General features: G+C 42.9%; 1 protein-coding gene across 3 annotated transcripts in view; it reads right to left on the reverse strand.

The window, feature by feature from the left end:
• Positions 1-18,631, reverse strand: part of LOC311441093 (glypican-5-like) — a 410,588-nt gene extending 391,957 nt beyond the window's left edge. For 2 of the 3 annotated variants that reach the window (XM_084528744.1, XM_084528741.1), the window contains exons 1-2: positions 18,578-18,631; positions 15,198-15,268 (exon numbers count right to left, since the gene is read on the reverse strand). Coding sequence is in view for 1 of the 3 variants with exons in the window: in XM_084528739.1 (XP_084384865.1) it covers positions 13,842-13,890; positions 15,198-15,224 (76 nt within the window). In the remaining 2 variants the exon portion in view is untranslated. Of the gene's footprint in view, positions 1-13,841; positions 13,891-15,197; positions 15,269-18,577 lie in introns of all 3 variants that reach the window. The other variant, XM_084528739.1, reaches the window with a different exon arrangement.
• Positions 18,632-20,340: the final 1,709 nt, after the last annotated feature.

Genomic DNA, 20,340 nt, shown 5'->3' on the forward strand with positions numbered 1-20,340 from the left:
TTAGAGCAGGACAAACCCAGCTACATGTACGGCGGCAGGGAGGCGGGTAAGGGAAGGCGTTCTCTGACCTGGAACACCCACGGTTGTTGTTGAAGGCTGGCTGTGCTGTAGGCCCTGTTGGTACCTTGATAACATTGATAAACCAACCAAAGATTCAAGTGCTTCTTAAGTGATATTTGCTTATTCCCAGGAAGATGCCAGTGTATACTCCTGGCAAAGGAAATAGCTGTTAAGAAGAACTTTCACAATAATTTAAAACTCCCGTAGGTCAAAGTACATGTACATAATTAACATCTTAAGACTAATGGCATTTGATTTCTGTCATGTGAGGTGCACAATCACTTGAAATAAAGACAATTTCCTTCCTTGGTGTAAAATCCCATAGCTGCTACATTTATGTGCATTTATCTTATACTTTATTCCAGTTTCCTTGGAATTTATAAGCTATAGCATATCTGATAAATTTTAAGTTATTTGCCTTCACCTTACCATTCATTTTCAACAGCAGGTTTCATATTTTATATTTCTTCATTTTATGCTTGCAGATTCCATCCTGCTTCCATTTGCCTTAAGGTAAATGTAACCATATGCTTGCTTACTGGTACCACTTTTTTTCCTTAAACTTTGTTTTCTTAAGGATTGAAAATATCCTTGGAAATGTTGTCCTGCCTTCTTAAAAAAAGGGTCCTACTAGGATTCTAAAACAAGTGCAGCTAGACCAATTCTGGGTGGGAATTTTCCTTAGGAGAGTCTGGCTTCGCTTTTTTTAAATTTGTGCTAAATACTTCAGAAAATACTTCCAGTTTCTAGGAGGTGGAAGACAAAGCAAAGAGACAAGCAAGCCTATGAAAATGACAGTTTACTGCACAAATAATTACAATCAAATCTTCAGAAAATTTAGTCTGTACACAAATGAAAAGATACCTTGAAGAGACCCAAACGCAAAAGCGCTTATTTTAGCTGTTGTCTTATTTCTGGAACCCCTGCACAGCTAACATCTGATAGTTTCCCCTTTCTCATGTCATTGGCTGACAGTGAGCATAAGATACAATAAAAGGAAACATCTACAGGTAACAGATACCACATTGAAACTTACTTGTTTAGATTGTTTTCCTACAGTTAGCTTGTCTTACTAACTCTTTACATAAGACTTTACAAACAGAAGTTGGGGATATCCTCGGAGTTCCCCTAGTGCCATGGTGCCTGTTGCACACAGGCTGAGACAGTCAAAGCTGTAATGACCAAGGTAATGACCTTCGTTTAGAAACAGCCTGACACCAGGGAAAGATGAAACATTCAGAGATGCTAAGCAGACAACTTAGTTTGTATGTTCAACCACCCCTGCCAATTCCAAAGTCTCCTTAAAAGGCAGAGGAACATTTACTACAGCTTACACCCCTCAGATGCATTCAGCAGGAAGCTTTGTGGAAGGACTGCAGCCTCTGCCCAGTGTAAACTGGGCAAATTGTCAGTGATTTTAAAACAAGTACATCCCTGGCATATAATCTGTCCTGGGCACATCAGGGTGATGTGGCTTTCCTTGTCCTTCAGGATCACTACATTGACCTTGAAGATAGTGTGGAAGGTACAGATGAGTTTCGCCATTGACAGAGAGGTGGTCCAGCACCTGGACCACTCCTTGCAGTGTAACAAATGCATCAGGGAATAGATTACAAAACCAGAAGCTAAATTGCTACTGAAGTTAAAACAAACAAACAAAAACACACAACCAGAACTCCATGTCATTCACTACATTTATTCTTATTTCTGGCTCAAGTCCCAAAGAGACATTTCCTCAAGAGGTTCGTCTTAAAGCGTCCCCAGATGAGCATTTGAAATCTGCCCTCAGGCCCTTGTTATTACACTTTGTTGTCCTTGCTCAATTTCAGAGAAATTATTTGTGAAGCAAGGTTATTTTACTTGCTTCCTTACATCTTGTGTGAAACCACCCGAATTCTTTATTGTGCAGACCTATCAGCTAATTACAGCACAGCAAACCTGACTCAGGGCAGCCTTAATATATAAGCTGCCATGCAGAGAGCTGCCACTACAAAAACCCAGATCTGCTTCTTGACCTAAGTATTCAACAACTGTCATTTACTGTCACATTCACAAGATCATTTTGGCATTTAATTCAGTGCATAACTATGGAAGCTTTCTGCACAACCAGAATTTTAAAGGACTGAAATAACTTTTCAGCCTACAGTCTATATATAACATGAAGGTAATGCAATTTTAAATCTTTACTACTCTACGCGAGCAACCAGCAGAACTTTTCTCAGTGGTGAGATGCAATACCTTGTGCCAAGTTAAGCTAGGTGTCCATGAATGATTCCCACGGTTACTTTATTAAAAAGCAGCAATTGGTGAGACAATTCATGTTTTACCGAACGTAATTTGCAAACCATCTTATAAGCACTATAAATGAACTGTCTTTGCCTTTATTTTAAAAAGATACCAGTATTTAACTTTCTCAGATTTACACAATTTGGAGATCAGAGCAGATCTAGTGTTTCAGCCTCTCAATATGAATTTGAAGCCACTGTCATTCTTCATTACATGCTAAAGAACAGGCTGGGTTAAATGTAACTAGTGGGATTACTTGTTCCCCTGATTTTCAGAGCCAGCCCATCATGGCTGTACCCTACTACAAAGGGGTGTATCTATAAACCAGACCATTATTATCCATTTCATATGCATCATACCAGAATATCTACACAAGCAGTTTCTGGAGCAGTTAGTGGGAGCTGAGGGATCTGTGCTGTTCAACATCTGACCGAATGGGACACTTCAGTGACTACAGCCAAAACCCACAAATGCTGTAGGATTTATAGAGGGGAAGTGGTTCAGATATGAAAATGTATCACTTGCCACTAAATCAAACCTGAACATAGTTTCTAGGAGTCATCTGCACTTTGTTATTTTCCACTTTGTTATGTTACAGCAGCATTTCCATCCCTAGGCTTTCACCCTCCCCAGAGTGGGCTATGCCTCTGTCCAGTGCAAGAAGCACCCTGTGGGAAGCACATCCTTTTCTTGCAGCTGTACCTGAAGGTATCAGTTCCCCCCTAGGGACACCACAAAATATCAGCTGTTTGGTTCTTTGTACCTTGTAAAAACAGTACATGCTCTGAATCATGGCAAGCAGATACTCAGCATGCATGGATAAGGTCCTCAGCCACCAACAATGACTTTTTTCTTTCCTACTTCACCCTTCCTTTAGCTCAGAGGTAGCGTTTCTCCCTGCAGTGTAGGGTATTAATAATTATTGCAGGCTTTACAATAAGATAAACTATGCAGTTTCATCGGGAAGCCACCTTAAAAAAAAGAAGTTACACACCTGTTAGCATGCACCTAGCACAAGCAAGAGCAGCCCACATTTACAGTATAAGTGTTCCAGTTCTCAGTTAGGAATTACCATAGGAGCTGTGGACAGCTGAGGTTGTACTTTAAGGATTACAATGTACTTCCTCAGAACACACACGATAGATAACATTACACCTTACAGCACAGTTAAGCTGAGGGAAACTTCAGAAGCCTTCTAGTTCAGTGTTGTGCAAGTACAGGATTGCATTTATGAATATTATGAATGAATATATATATGATTAATACAATGGAAAAGTGCTCATTTCTTTGCAGTGACACAAGCAGCTATTCCATACATGCCAAGTAATAAATTTCAAGAGGCTACTAGGCACTATAATACAAGAATAGAGAAGCAGCTGGATACAGATATACAGCTGGCTTACACACATGCATATGACACATCCTTATTTTGCCACTAACTTTTGCATCTTACACATACTACAGAGAATCACAGCTCGAGTTCTTTAATTTACACTGGCATGACTGTCCTGGCTTCAGTGGGACCAGCCTGGCACAGCGGAAGGAATGTATTCTGCACCCTGCAGTCCTTTCCTCCAAAATGCAGGCATCGAGCTTCTTGCCAGAGCAGCTAGCTGCAAAAAGCCACAGGCCTTCAGTTTATCTGGAGCCATCAATACATATTTGTGGAAAAACACTGAAGAACGTTCAGGTTTCTCAATCCTACATGCTTCAAGCAATTTAACAATTGTAAAGAATACATTTGTAAATGAGCATTAAATAAACATTTTCTACAGCCATCTGCTTCTTTTTTTTGCTGTAACCATACATACAGAAGTATGACTCATGCCCATGACAGGAGCCTGGAATTCCCATGTCCCAAGCTATAAGCCAAGACAGCACATTATCCAGTTTCCAGTCTCCTCCTGTTTTCAATCCAGTGTTTCCTCTCACCCAAACCTCCCTTCTCTATACTATTTCACATTCTCAGTTTTAGAGATAGCTTTGTCTTCTTTCACTTTTTACACAAAGAAATAGCGACTGCTCGTCTCACATGGTTTAATGACCATACTTGACAAGAACCCAGAGCTACAAGGTTTCCCCAAACTGTTTTTTGGAGAACACCATAGTTTAGAGGATTTACATATATAGAGAGACGTGTGTAAAATCTCCTAATAACAGACATACGCTATCCCTAGCCATCAAGCATGCAGTTAGCTGTAACTTATTCCCTGTGCAGGGAATTCTGCAAGGTAAAGCACGCAGTGCATTCAATGTTGGGAATTCAACAGTATCCTCCAGAACTCTCTGCACGTACCTCACAAATACTGCACATTTCTTTCCTTTCAATGAGCTGTGATACTCCAACAGCTACAAACAGCATTGGCCAGTTCTGTGCCTCAACTGGGAACACAATTAGTGCAACTGGATGTTGAATTTACATACAACAGGGACCTGGGACACATTCTCAGCTGGCATGCAACCATGGAACTTCGGAGTAGATAGGTTAGTTTACATCATGGCTAAATCTAACCTGTAGTGCCTGGTGTTTTTGTTACAGCATTCGCTGCTCTCCCTGCCTTAAAGTGAAAAGGAAAACGAGATGAATTACAGATGCAGACAAAATCTTCCAAGCCACATTCAATTTAGTTTCTTTATCATCACTTAGTCCAGATACCACGAAATGTTCAACTGCACAAAGGCACAGACTCAGATGTCATATATTAATGCTATCTATTATGTGCCTTTGGGAAGGGGGGGGGGGGGGGGAGGGGGGCTGCTTACCTTCTCCCAAGCTGCATATTTCTAACATCTGCTATTTTAATGCAATTTAAAAAGATTTCTGAGCTCTGGAGCAAAGAGCTCATTGGACAACAGAACCCCACAGAGCCTAAATTAGGTGTTTCAGGTCACAGAAATCTCTTATTTCAGCCTTTTTAGAGGCACACAATACCTGTGGAGAAAGTTCACATTGTTTGCACTTAGTAACAGACAATATAGAAGGAAGGAGGGTTTATTTAAAGCTACGTTTTACACGTAAAGAGAAGATACAACTGTTTAAAGACGTTTAACACAAAACTCAGGGTGCTTTTTTAACCCCTTTCTTGGCAGGAATGGGAGGAATCTCTGCCACATGAACCGGCAGGCATCTGCTGTGGACACATCCCTTCCCTGTGCACAAGGCTAGTAACAAAGTACACTGTGCAAGGGGGCAAAGAAAAGGTAAAAATCCTACCTCGGGCTTACATGTACGGTTTGGGACTTTTGCACCAGAGAAAGCTTTTATCAGAACTACATCCACACAAAGGAACAAAAGGGCTGAAGAGAACCCGACGCTGTTGGTGCGCTTGCCTTCGAGACAAATGCATTTTGACTTGCAGCAGGATTTGTCACCTCAGTGCCTCAACAGTCACTGGCACGGGATTTGGGCGCTTTAGCTAAAATAGCCCCATCTCCTGACTCCTAGTAGTATTACACAGGACTGATTCAAGTGAGTGTTTTGTTTTACGTTGGCTGTTCTGAACTAAATGATTTCTCATCAGACTGTAAGAGCTCCCCTTACCTTTTTCATCACGAACACATTTCTAGCATACGGACAGCAGATAGCGTGAGGAGATCTGTTATCAGGAGACCACCGCAGAAGCAATTCCCATGAAATTGCAGAGTCCCTGCAGAGCCCAGGCCCAGTGCTCGCAGCCAGGACTGCCCTCCACGTGCCTTTCCCTGTCTGTGTATGTGCAGAATGTGCTCCCCAGCTATTGCGGGTAAATAACTCCCAGAGAAAGTACCGGCTCCCTGCAGGCAAGATCCGCTCTTAATAAATTCCTGGTACACAGCCCCCCTTCAAAACAGTGGGGAAAGAGTAAAACAACTCAAATGCCGAGAAACAGCAGCCGGGCTTACAGGGCAGTGCCCACCACCCCATGACCCTTCCCCACACGGGTCCCCCTGGCTCCATGCTGCTGTCCAGGAGCAGTCAGACCTCGCACCGTGGCAAGGCCCCTTCAGGGCAGAGCACTGTCTGAAACGCTTGGCTGGGTTTGCCTTTTGTCCTGGAAACACGGACTTAATCATGAAAATCTGACACTACTGAAGTCAGCGGTTTTGATCTCATTTGTTTGCGCACGTAATTCAGAGAGGCTGTATCTGATTTTGTTGGTTCCCACTAACAGCCAGTGCAAAATGACAAGGTATCGATGCTATCTGAATTCTTTCCTCATTACATCAAACTTAAGAAAACATGCCGAGGCAATTTGCACTTGTGACATAATGAGTGTCAATTGCTACAAAGGAAGCAGAGACAATCTGAGAACCAAAGGATGCGAGGATTAAAGTGATTCTCTCAGACACCCACTTTTATCTTAACTAGGAGGATTCTCGCTAGTCCACCACACTGCAAGCGCAACCCTGAAAAACTCAGTTGGGTAGCAATGCCTGATCTCTCATGTGTTTTGCAGTGCAAGGAAGCATTAAAAGGATCTGGTTCCCCTTAAGAAAGCCACAGGACCGCTGTGCCCCTTTTCAAGTACTGACAATGACCCCCCACATTCAGCACCAACAAAAGCTCAAGCTTTTCCCCAGTGCACCAGTCTCCATTCTCAGTTCCTCTGTGCTCTTCCTGAGCTCCCCCGCCACACACATCTTTGTATGTCTTCCCTCTCACATTGCTTTTGTAAAAGAAACACCCCTTTGACTTCTGAGAAAGCTCCTCTTTAGCCCCCCAAGTTTGCAGCAGCAGTAACCCAATCCATCTGTGAGGGGTCAAATATTTTATCAGTGATGGACAGACAGCATCACTCCTTGGGGCTACGCTGCTCACTGTGCAAGACAACAAACCAGCAGCGCTTGTTCTGTCTATGCTGCATCTCACGCAGCAATACAAAGCTCAGGAGGGGCAGAAACCCCACACATCTCCCCAAAGCCCAAGACCTATTGGCATCCTGCAGCAAGTCCTCACCTGCTTGCTTGTGGCCTCCAAAAGAGCTAATTTAAAGCTTGCTTAGTTAATTTTTTAGTCTTTGCAATGTAGACCTGCAAAATGCACAGCAGCATGAGCTTAGATCAAACACTTGTTATTGTTTTCTTAGGTGAGGCAGATTGTTTTTAAAATGGGGATAGGCTGAAAATCTGTGTCATTCCAAATAGCAGTTACTGATAAGAAAGTTTCCCTAATGTTTTTGACATCTCATTTCTACTGTTTTATCTATCTTATTCTCTTGTTATGAGACTTATTTTTAGACTAAGAGCTCTTAATGCAGGTATCATCACTTTCTGTACATATCTACAGCACCCAGCAGACCAGCTTTTAGCCAAAATACCCATGGTGAATCCACTTGCTGCATCTAACCTACAGGGCATGCATCTGGTACAGTGAGCAGGAGTCCTGGGGTACAGTGGATTTCCAAGCTAAAATCAAGGACTCCCCATTCCTTTGCTACATGAGGAAGCATTATTACCCTGAGCTTATAGGTTTGGAACAAGTAGGTTAGAAAGTTTGCCTCCAGACTGTTCAGAAAGCCCTTAGTAGAGCCCAGGGCTGACCTCACATCCTACCTCCCAGCCAATCCTTCAGGCAGGGGCCTTTATTACTTCTCTCCAGTAGGATCTATGACTTTTCCCCAGAAAAACTATAGAAGCTGTTATCGTTTCTGCACAAGTACTTCCATGCGTGATGTTGACAGAAGAAGGAAGAAAATAAGACAGTGGGGAGTAAAGTCAGAGGAGGCAGCATATGATAGCTGTCAAAACTGTTCAGAGCTGAGATCCCCAGTTTTACACATCCAAGGAACTGAGTCAGCTTCCTTCCAGTAAGTATGTGCTGGGGACCACTGAACACTTCTAAGGTCAGCACAGGCCGGATACTGGCCTTAACTACAGCAGCACAGGCAGCTTTCAGCAGCCTTTACATTTACCATTCTCCAGGTGCTGACCAATCTGTTCCCAGCCCTACTCCAACTTTGTTATTTTTAATAACTTAACCTAGAAGGAATTCTTACACTCATCCCTTTCCATAATAAGTCAGATTCCAACCGTTTGCTTCAACTGATATTTACGGCTGAAAGCCTGTCAGACACGCTTACTAGTAAACATTCATTACTCTGAAAAAAGAAATCCCTTTCTGTTGATGCACTGGATCTCTGCACTCCAGGTGGTCAGCTTCATGCCACCCAGACAGTTTCATGCCAAGGAACAATTTATTTTTGAATTCTGGGACTTCAAATATTAGAAGAAAAGCACAAAAAAATGCTGTTTTCAGTGACCTACATAGCTTCCCTCAAACAGCCATCAATGTTTTTAGGTAGTAAATGCACAAGACTGTAAACCACAGATCCAACTCCAAAGTGCTTTCTCCATCTTTTTCACCCTGGGAAAAAAAAGAACCAGTAAGGTGAAGCTTCCCCACTTCTCTTCTTTCCTCAAGTTTCATGGTTGGTTGTTAGAAGAGGAAAACCCAGCCTTATGAGATTTTTGGGGTGTTTGGTGCACTCCACACTCAGGTTTCCAAATGGAGGTCTGGCAGGCTTTCCAACTCGCCAGTCTCCAACATCAAAATCTAGTTGGTGGCAGTAACAAATGCAGATCAATGCAGATAAGCACAGCTTCAGCAGTCTAGATTCAGAATGATCACAAAACATCCCTCTTAAAGCTCTTCCCAACATCTGCACTTCTTAAAGTGACAATCAATGGTTGCCGAATGTTCTGTTCTTGACATTTTTCCTAAAAGAAACGTTATGTCAGCACTGTGATGAAACGGGCTGAAAGGGAGAGGCCACCAGCAGAAGTAGTCTGCACGGCTCATGAGACTTGAAGAGACAGATGAACTCAAACTAATATCTGCATGCGGATTGTAAGCAACTAGATTTAAGAGCTCTGGTATTTCATGGGTTGCTTTCGTCTGCTATGAGTCTAAAACTGCATTCACCAACTTAGACATTTAGATTCAATACTTCAAGTGTCCAAAACTCCCCTACTACTCTTTCCTGAAGCAAGGATATGGATTTTCTGTAATAGAAATAGACAAAGTGAAAAACATCAGAATGCTTCTGCTTCAGCTGCCACATCCCTTCCCACATGCAGTGGGTCAGGGCAGCAAGCTCTGCAACTTTCCCATGAACTAAAAGTAGCAACCTTGGAGCAGAAGTATTGAGTGTCACTGACGAGGATGAGAAAGTTTTGTTAGGAAAGAGAAGATACCATTTGACACATGGACCAGCAGCAGCGATGTGGAAATTAGAGACCCAGACATGCGCTTTCTATAATTATCCCTGAAATTAAAACCAAGGGCAACATACTTAAAATACTCTTACAGTGAGCCTGCATACAGCCTGCATGTATGCTGCAGGACTGCAGTCTGAACAGGACTTGCAAATCAGCCTTCCCTGCATCAGACCTGGAATCTGCCTTTGGATCAACACTGAACTCCAGTCCCCAGCCCCTTCCCCACATAAAACACCAGTGCCTCCAGTGCCACACGTTGTCACTGCTAGAGTGACACATATGGACATACCTTTGGTACCTCCTGTTTCATGCCAGACCAGCCAAAGTATTCCACATTTATTTTATTGTTACCTAATTGACATTCCTCCCCCCAGGATAGAACTAAGCAGAGCCAGAACATTTGTTTGGTACAATGCAATTTCCAAAGTGGAAAAGGTTGGTTTCCTGATTGGCCTCCCAAGGAGGAAAGAAGCCTCAGACAGTAATTCTCTCATCTCCAGCTTTCTTCTCCCCCACATCATTTGCCACCTGCCAGTCCACCCTGCACTAGCAGAGGGGAGCACAACCCGTCCTGGGGCTCAGTAGTGCCAGGCCAGTAGCAGCCACATGAAGACAAGGCAAAACATGGGCACCAGTTAACCAGTACAGCACTCAAACGTTTACTCAGCTCTTCTCAGTCATACCTTACCCTGGGGAACAGGTATCACATCATACCTCGTGCCATACAGGAAGCAGACAAAATCTCTAGACCTTTTTGCACCAGAGAAGATAAAGTCCACAAGTGCCAGTGAAGCAGCACAAGGTGGCAAACAGCAGCTTCACAAGTGTTTTTGTTTTTTAAACCAGCCATTCCTTCATTTACCCTCATTTATAAAAGCCTTTGGATTCAAATAGTTTGCTAGTGTCAAAACAAGAGACTTTGACATCAAAAGTGCATCTGCAGTGGTTTGATCTGCAGCTACCTTACACCACTTGCACTCCAGTGATACAGCCCAAAGAAATCAGTAATGCTGATTCTTCTCAAGGCTGCTGCTTTGCTGGGGAGCACAGGAGAAGTCAAATTCAGTTCTCACTGTACATGAGACATGCGAACAAGCTTATAGTGATCATGCAACAATAGGATCAGCCCTGCTGCGGACAGCCATAAGCTGAGGATTTGGGTCTCCTGCTTCTAGAGGACGGGTATGCCCTTCCACCCACACGTGTGCATACACAGGGAAGAGGAATTCATCAGTACTGGCAAAATTCAAGTGCTTGAGAAAGGATTTTGATGGCAAGAGCAGTGACTTAGAGCTTCTCACATGAAAAAGCATGAGGATAGAAACAGTGACACCTGTGGAGGAAAAAAAAAGATTAATGGAGGCATTAAGGATGGCCTCATTAGCCTAGCAGGGGGAGCAGCAATAAGCAACCCAGGTTGAGTAAACACATATAGGAGCTACATAGGTAGTTTGGGTAATCAGACCACATATGCCCTGCTCGAAAATTAAGCTTTTCATGAGGTCAGTGAGGAATGAACTCTGCCATCAGGCCTGAAAGGACAGAACAAATAGCTAAACCACAATGAGTTGTGTATTCCCTTCAAAAACTAACGTGCAGAATGCACAACACGATCTCATGCTAATGCTGCAGTTAGCCGCATTAGGACTAGACCCTCAGGCATCACAGTTCAGGTTGCATCTATTTTGATTTGGTGTTCTTGAGTGCAAGCGCTGAGTTTGCCCTTTGTGCTCAGGTTGTTAACCTACAAGAAACTACCGTGCTCTTTACTGATGAATTCAGACGCTGCTGGTGCAAGAAGGTTAAAGAGTGGGATAATGAACTTTTTCTGACCCTGCAGACTCTAAAACAGCAATATAACTAAGTACGTGAGATGAGGCTTAGGTGATCTGAAACACAAGCAGAAAACGCATTCCCTCTCTCCAAAGAGGGAGCTGGGGATTACCTTTCTCCCGATTAACCATAACCTGTTACCACCCTGAAGTAGCAGTTTGTATAAGGTAGCATAATCCCTGAATATTTCATATCAAAACACTCCCAAAAGCTAACACAGAACTCATACTCTGTACAACACACCCAACTAAAGCCACAATCAGTCCTTCAGCAGCACATACACTGGGCAACAAAACCATCCTAGAGCCCTTACACCCATGAGTGAAGCTGTCTGATTAGGGGATCTGTCTCAGTGTCACTGGATAGGGTTGTCATCCCTGGCACGAGCTCATTTCCAGCAGCACAAGCAGTTGTCATCCTTACCCTCAGAGGCCCACCAGGGCTGTCACCCGACATCTACAGTAAGGAAAAGAGCCAGACTAACGATCCTTTAATTTCGGCAGAGCATGGATTACAAAGCTTTTGCTGAAAGCAGACAATCTTTTTCCCTCTTGTATTCAGCAAAAGAAGAAACAGCCAGTAAACTCCACTGCTCTTCCCTGACTACTTGTTATACAACACAGCCAAGACCCCTAGGGCACGCAGTACTGCACATTTGCACCTTCTGCAATGCTTCAGCCCTTCAATAGAGGCCAGATCCAGAGACACCACTAGCATTTGTTGCCTTTAGGATTTAGTGGCTAATGAAGCAGGAAGATGCTATGGAAGAAAACAGGAGCTGTTTCAAAGAATTGAGACACAGATGACAGGGAACCAAAATCCTTCCAACTGACATCATCCTCAAGTTTTTCCAGCAAAAGCCAAGGCTTGCATTTGACAAGAGGACCTCAGTTCTCATGGAGCCCTTCAAGGCTTGGGCAGGCATGATAAAGCAAGCAGGTAAATACTCAGGTCTGGCTCTAGGCTCCGCTTTTCTTTATAAAAATTCAGTCTCCAGCTCCAGTTCTAATTTTCTTCCCATTTCTTAGTATTTCTGTCACTCTGAATGAACTATGTGCTATTGATGTATGTGCCCAGTGTAAAGATTAATAGAAGAACCACAAATCAAGAGAGGTTAATTTAATTGCCTTCCACAGGTGCTCCGCAATATTTCATGCAACCGATGGTCAGGAATATTTTATGAGTCCCCTTGTGTAGAACTAATGACTAGTACTGCTGCTCAGCCTCAGCTCCTGCTCAAACTCCAGATTACAGAGAAGAGGCTGGGGAGGGGACAGAACAAGACAGGGAGGATGACAAAGGGGCTTCGCCCATTTTTAAATGCAGAGCAGAGACAACTCAGGATGACTGACAAATACACGGTCCTCTCATTTTAAACTGAGAAGGATGCTCACACCAAGGGTTCGGGAAATGGTGCCATTACTTTTGACTCCTAAGATGGGAGAAGCAGTATTTGTGGAGTGGAATTTACTTCATTGCCTCAGTTCTTTCAAGAATAAGAGCTAAACCTGACATTTACTTCTCATACATGTATGTGGATTACCCAGCACCATGACATTCCTTCACCTAACTTGAAAGAAAGGAAAGCAAAGACAACCAGTCTCTTCCAGCTCGTATAAGTAACAACAGGGAAAAGCATTAGCAGAAGCTCTGCCACTACATGAAGAGAACAAAAGATATCAAGAAATAATTTTAATCTGAGGACAGTGAATGAAAGCTGCAGAAGGCTGCTGTCTGCCTGGGAAAATCCTCACCATGGTTCAGGGAGGTCGTGGTTTTGTCCATCCCTGACAGGGTGACTACACACTTTCTGGAAGTACTCAAACCACTTTGAGACATCTGGCTGGACACCGCTACCCCGGAGAGGAGACAAATGGTTGAAACAGGTTGTCCCCAAGAAGGACCATATACCATAAAAGATTGAAGGCCAGAACTTAATACTGTATGTAAGAATTCAAACAAAATATTCAGAAACAGTGTGTCAGAAAGGCAGCTTGTCAGCTGGCAATCAGCTTTAGGATTTCACATCTCTGAATGACAGGGTCTATGCAAATACATTTTTGTACCTTTTTACCTCAGCCCTGCAGCAGATTTAGAGCTCTGCTTATGATACAGAAACTTTTACAGGTCACACTGAGACTGCCTTTTTTTTCCCCTGGAACTTAATATGAATGCCAGTTTCAGCATGCAAATTAACTGTGAGGCCAGCTCTTTGACGAGCTTGCTATCCTCAATTCCCAGAATCCAAGGAGAGTCAAAGCATCCATAAAGGCAAAAGATCAGAGTATATTAGAAACTGGATGATTACCATGATATGAAACCCTTATACATTCAGCCAGTTAATGCTGAGGAATGGAAGAAAAACTGTCTGCACGAAGCATAACAACAGCGAGAGCAGGTGCTGTCACTGCTGTTTGGTGCCCTCTCCTGGCGCCAACACAGTGAGACTATTTGGGAAATCCTACCTGGATAACGACATTTCATTTCCACTGACGCCCGAAGATCCATTCTAGGCTGAAACCAGTAAAGCCATATAGTAGAGAAGATAATCTTATCAGATAAGCATAATGATAACTATCAGTGTCTTATGCTTATTTTCTCTTGGTGTAGAAGATCTTCTACAATTATTATTTAGGAGAAAAACAAATGCTCTCTGCTCCCCAGAAGAGCAGTTTTATTTATTTAACAGGCTTTTTAGCCTCCTTAAAAGGAAACAAAGTCTTGTGAAACACTTCTGACTAGAAACAAACCATACAATTATTTTAGTACTTATCCTCAACCAGGAAGTCAAGCAAATAAAGTCCCCACCAGAAAATTTTCTGATACTACATTTAACATTGAACTACATTTCAGCTGGATCATTTTGCCCAAAAATCAACATTGGACAATAGACATTTTTGGATAAAACAGACGTAAAGCCCTGAACCAGTTAAATACCTTTAAGAGAAGTGGATGCAAGCCATGAGGTTTAACTAAAACGCTTACAAAACGTGCATGATTCCCTATACAGAATCCTCTTCCAGTTGAAAGGCTATATGGAAGACTACTTTAGAGCATTGGGATTTCACTGAATGTTAATGTATGACCAACTAATCAATACTAGCAAAATCCTATACTCAAACACACAGCAGGAGCTCACAGATGTGACATATTAGTGTTTACACTTCAGTATATTACCTCCTGTCTATAAAGCAAAGCCAGTTTCAAACATACAATTTAAAAACAGCAAAAATTTTATAATCTTCCTATCATTAATTCCTTTGATATGAATTACAGGGACATTAATTAGAACTTAGCTCCTGTGTTTAATATTCTCTATATTATAACCACAATAAATGAGTGATTAGAAGTAAAACCTTGTTTTAATCAGAATTTTAAAAATATTCTTCATGCAATTGTTGAAAAATTGATTAATAATCCAGACCAATAGCAACAACTTTTATTCACAGGCATTTACAAACAAAAGTCATTAGCTGAAACATATGGCAAATTCACAGTTAGTAAAATTGTATTTCAATTAATCAAAAGTTAACTGGCAGAACTGGCTGTCATGATGAACAGCTCCACTGAGTTCAAGAGTGGTTAGACATCAATTTTTAGCTACATCGAGTTACACAGATATTTGAAAACTAAAGTGAGTTTTGAAAGAAAATCTTGTTTCACATCTAAATCGGCATCTAACCACCCAGCTTATAAAAAATAATCTTTTGCACACCTTACACCCAACATCATCTTCAAACACCACCTAATCACACGGGACGTGGATGTGAATGCATCATGGCCCCATCCAGAACTTACTGCTCATGTTTCTCTGTGCTTACCTGTGACCCCATGCACTGCAGTAACATCTGGAGAACTTCACCTCGGGTCCATGATCTCTCAAGGGCAGGTGCTGTACAAACAGAAGATGCCAAATACTTAAGACAACTGCTTGAAACACAATACAGCCAGCTCACCCACTCATGTCTTCATTAAACTGTTTGCTTCAGCTCCACCTTCACACTCAGGCCCAACCACCTGGGCTCCATGAGAACCCAGATCACACCTTGTACCAACAGCACACTTCAGGAGAAATAACCCTGGCCTCAAGGAGCTTGCATCACCTGCAACAGGCGCAAGAGAAGGAACGATATGATGGGAAGTCACACAATGGACAAGTTTTTGGGAAAGATGTTCACTTGATATTCACAATCCCAACTCTGTCTTAGGATCTTTTCACATTAACAGTTACACTCTTTGGACATTCTTAAAGCTGGTTTCCCTCTTACCACACAGATCCCCCCCCCCCCAGAAAAATGGCAGTTTTAGGCCATGGTAGGCTGCAGCACTCAGATTTTGTGCTCTGACTCTCCCTGGGGCCTGCAGAGAGCCCCTGCTCTTGAGCCTGCAGATCCCCAAGCTGAACACAGAAATAAATAGTTTAAGAAAACATCTTCTTATAAATCTGCTTTAAGTTAAAACATGCCTAACAGCACAAAAGTAGAGGTACCTCACTGTGTTGAAACATACAGTTCGGCCTGGAAACCTCTCTATGAGGTCTAAAACAAAGCCTGAGGGCCTGGCCCACGCAGAAAAACCGGCAGGCCCTCCCACTGGGCCTAGGGGAGCACAGCCACGCCATGGCTGGAGAAGGGATGGCTTTCACAGGCCAGACATTAAGAAAATTTAAATATTTGAATTGTCTCAATGCTATATAGCTACAGGCCAGCCCAACCTTCCTCCAGCACACTGCCACCCTCACTAGGGGAAAACAGAAAATGCCAAACCCACCCCTCGCAGTGAGCTGGCCTGGGGCAAGCTGGCAGGTGAGGCACATCCTGGTGGCTGCACAGACATCCAGCAGCAGCCACAGCCTCTGCTAGCGAGGCAAGTGAGAAGCAGGCTGTTGGATAGTAGTAATTCACTGACAAGAAGGGTCTGCAACTTCAGGGACCCTTGGTGGAAGACAGCATTTACTCTTTGATCTTAGAAGTCAACCATCATTGCACACTAAGACTGCCTTTCTTGAAGAGTACAGCAGAAGATGTCTCTGACAGAATATTCAATAAATACAGGGAATTTGAAGCAAACTGCAGCTTGGCTGTTTCGTGGAAGAACCCTACAACTCCAAGCAAATGAGGTATGAAGTAGGTATGTGGTTTATTTTGGCACCGGGCGTATGCAGGATAGCTCCCAAAGGCATGCACACCCTAACATGGCAACTTGCTTTGGTTATATGCAGTAAAGAGTTACATATGCATGAAGTTTCCCAATATACATATTCATAACCTATCCCCGCTTTGTATTAGTTAGCTCCAGTAAGTCATTTCCATAAACTCCTCCCTTCTGTGCTTGCACAGTGCCTGCTGCTGGTGGTCGTCAGGGGGTGGTGGGGATGAAGGCTGATAACTCTTCCTCATCACCACTAGCTGACCCTCTGCCTTTGTACAGACTCAGCTGCTTCTTGGCTCTTGTCCATACCATAAGGTCGTCTCAGCTGGTTTTTGAGACAGGTTCCCCGTTTTTGTCAGGAAACATCCCCTGTGAGGGGCCCCAAGACTCCTTGTGTAAGTTAATTCGTACAGTAGTAAGCAAAGACACCCAGCAATATCTATTTTAATGCAATTAAGCAAGCCTCCATTCTTCCATTCCTGGCTTTAATAATTATGATTGTTTTATTTAGAAATGATTAATGCGATTAAGCAAGCCCCCATTCTTCTATCTCTGGCTTCATGGTGAGGGGGTAAAATACTGGAATAAGAATTACTTGCAAGATCTACGAACACAAAATGCCAGACCTCCCATGTTTTTACTGCAGATTTCTATAAGAATCACCCCATTAGTCTCCACCAGAACACTATTTCTGTGTACTTCGGTTCCTCCACAACATCTGAGGGAAGCCTCTCACACCCTGGAGATCAAGCCAGGCTGGAACACAAGTAGGTGGTACATGAGGTTTGTATTAACTCTCAAATGTCCAAACAAAAAGGTGTCAAGCACTGAAAGTCAATGGAGAAGTTTCCTACTAATGCAGTTTAATTGCAAACACATTCCTTGTCTTTCATTAGATACTTAAAGCAACACTGCATTTGCACAATACCAGATGCAGTCCTTTTGAGAGGGCCCAGAGTCACTGACCCTCCCAGAGAACATTGTTCATATGATGCTGCAGAAGTTACAGAGATGCCTGACCTTAGAGCCATGTTATCCAGTAGGTCAAAAGGATTTAGCTCTGTGAGGAAAAGTAAATATACCCATACATGCCACTCTTAGGCTTCTAAAACAAGCAGAAATCATTGTCTAGCATGGTTCATAATTAACATGTATTTCCCTGAAAAGGTCAGTTCCCACTTAAAGTTTCTGTATTCTTACTTTCCTTTATTCATCCACAAATTTTCCTTTACAATTACCTTTTGCCTCTGGATGAAGACAAGTGGTATTAAAAGGACTACTTTGTCCATCTGTTAGATAAATTTCCACAGACAAAAGCTTCATTAAATTAGTTTAACCAGGGAATTTAATTAGGAAGCGTTGGACAGTTAACTCTAGGAAAAAGTCTGCTATGACTCCCTGCCTAAAATACAGTGTTTCCCCAGGACTATGAGCTCACACATACACCTATAATAAGCATTACTTCAATCTTCCCTCCTGAGCTCCCTGGCCCTGGTTCCTCTTCACAAGCTTTTCCTGCAGAAATTGAAGGTGGCTGCCCTGAGCAACCACATCACTATTGAAAGTAGCCACCCCTTCAGGACAGTCATACCAGAGTGGTCTTCAGAGTAATATATATATTTCTACTGTTTTTTTTTTTTTTTTTTTTTTTTTTTTTTTGTTTTGTTTTGTTTTGTTTTGTTTTGTGTTTTTTTTTTTTTTTTCCCCCACTATAATCCATTTGTAAAGCAGTGGTAGAAGTTACCACAACTAGTAACAATACTAATCTAGCAGCCCTTCACTTTTTTTTTTAAAAGCAACAACACAACTTTTAGTCAATAAAAAGTTATGAAAGATACCGTACCCAGAGAGCTTCCTTCCTAAAAATACTCCCAAATTATGGTCAAATCCCTCTTTTCCTTCCATTCACCATATCATGGCTAACATGTGGTAGACACTTATACCCCCACATACCCAGGGGTCAAATCTGTAAGATAGAAATAACTAAAACTTTTGGCCCCTCAGATTTCAAAAATTCCCAATCATGTAAAAATCTCTCCTCAGCACTTACACAGCACAGATGAAAATAAAAAGGGAGCTCTTCTTTCCTACTTCTGCTTTTGAAGGCTCATGTTCCCAGTAGCATGTGGGGGCAATCAGCCCCCTAGTAAATGGAGATTTGGAGACATCTGAGGTGTCTCCAACACTTGACACCTGCTTCTTTGAGAATGTCACAGTGAGGACAAAGACAAATGGAGACAGCAGGACCTGAGGCCTTACAGCCTGCACTACATGTGGAACAGATATCCCTAAGGGGTGCAGGGCTGCTCGAGCCCCAGTTAGGAATGGCTGGGGGGACAGGGAGCAGGAGGCTTCCCAGTGAGCTGCTCAGGAGGTCATGAGAAAAGGAGAACTGATGCATATTCAGGATCCTCTCAGACTGATTTCTTTCTTCCACTCAAAACCAGCATCCCTCCATGGGGCTGTCCTTGTGACAGAGAGTTATTTATTTTTGCAGTTTCCACTTCATGGGTTCCCATCCCCCTTTCCCTTTTAGCTTAAGCTGTAATTATCCCTGCCCTATTCTGACAAAAATACTTGTGAAAACCATGACTGACATATTTCCAGGTCAGCCGAATTCTAATTTTTGTAGGTCTGCCTTATCCTATGGGAGATTTGCTGTATTACTTGGATACCAGCAGTCGGTCATGATTAACAGAGCAGAGGACAGAAACACTGAGCCTTTTTCTCACAGAAACATGTCTTCCTGAGATATCTGCACATAAAAACGTGTCTTTTCCAGATTATGTAAGATTAACATGTTTCAGATGACCTGTAGGGCGTCTTGATAGTCTTGCTGTGTCAAATGGAGCCAAAATTGTGGTTTAATTCTTTAGCTGCATTCATCCATCCTCTGAGTTGGGCTGGGGAGAATTATTACAATGAAGGCCCGGACCCCCTTCTGTCAAGCACAGCTGAAAAAAACGTAAGGCCCAGTTTATGCTTCAAAGGCTATTTGCCATCCAAACTGACAGAGAGAGCGCTTGTTATCCCCGTTTCACAGACTGTGTCACAACTGGGTCACAGCTAGCCTTTCTCCTGAACGTTGAAGGGGAAGGCAGAGCACATCGGGGCTAGCAGGCACCATGGTAAGAAGTAGGGATTTTATGAGGCTCTGGGGAAAAGCTGGCTGTCTGATGTGCACCCAGGAGAAAGGGGCTGTACTCAGCTGGTGAATATAATCGCTCTCCGATCTTTTTCCAGTTGTGAATTTGCATGGAAAATGATGAAGCAATGCTAGTGTAGAGCCAATGCGTTTGAGAAGAAACTTAAGCCTCGCGTCTCCCTCTCCTTCTCCCTCCCCTGAAATCCTGATGTGATGGCCATGATAGGGCTCTGCCCCTTGATATGGTTTAGAGACTCCATTCAAGTTTTTCACCTACCAGCTGGACATATCCTGGACATACCCAGAGAGAGCCACACGTTGCCTGTTTTTTGCAGTCTAAAGTGAGGAAAAGGTAGATATCAGCAAAAGCTGTTGAGATGAGCTGCATGATCAGATCATAGCTAATGATGGGAAATGCTTTCCTACAGGTATGGCCTTCAGGCTGAGAGTCCCGCATAGGCAGGACACAACTAGAACTGTCAGTGGAAAGCAAGCAAATACAGCACATTTTGGCAGCTTCCAAAACGTGTCTCAAGACTGGGATCTATGAATGTGGCACGTGTTGCTTGCTATGATGACAGAGCAGACTGAAAAAGTACCTTCCTTTCCCAAGAAGGAACACACAGAGAGCATGTCACTGCTGTGGCCCAGAAAAGTGTCCTTCCCAG

This window comes from Aythya ferina, assembly GCF_964211825.1.
Source record: "Aythya ferina genome assembly, chromosome: 9".
Taxonomy (NCBI): Eukaryota; Metazoa; Chordata; class Aves; order Anseriformes; family Anatidae; genus Aythya; species Aythya ferina.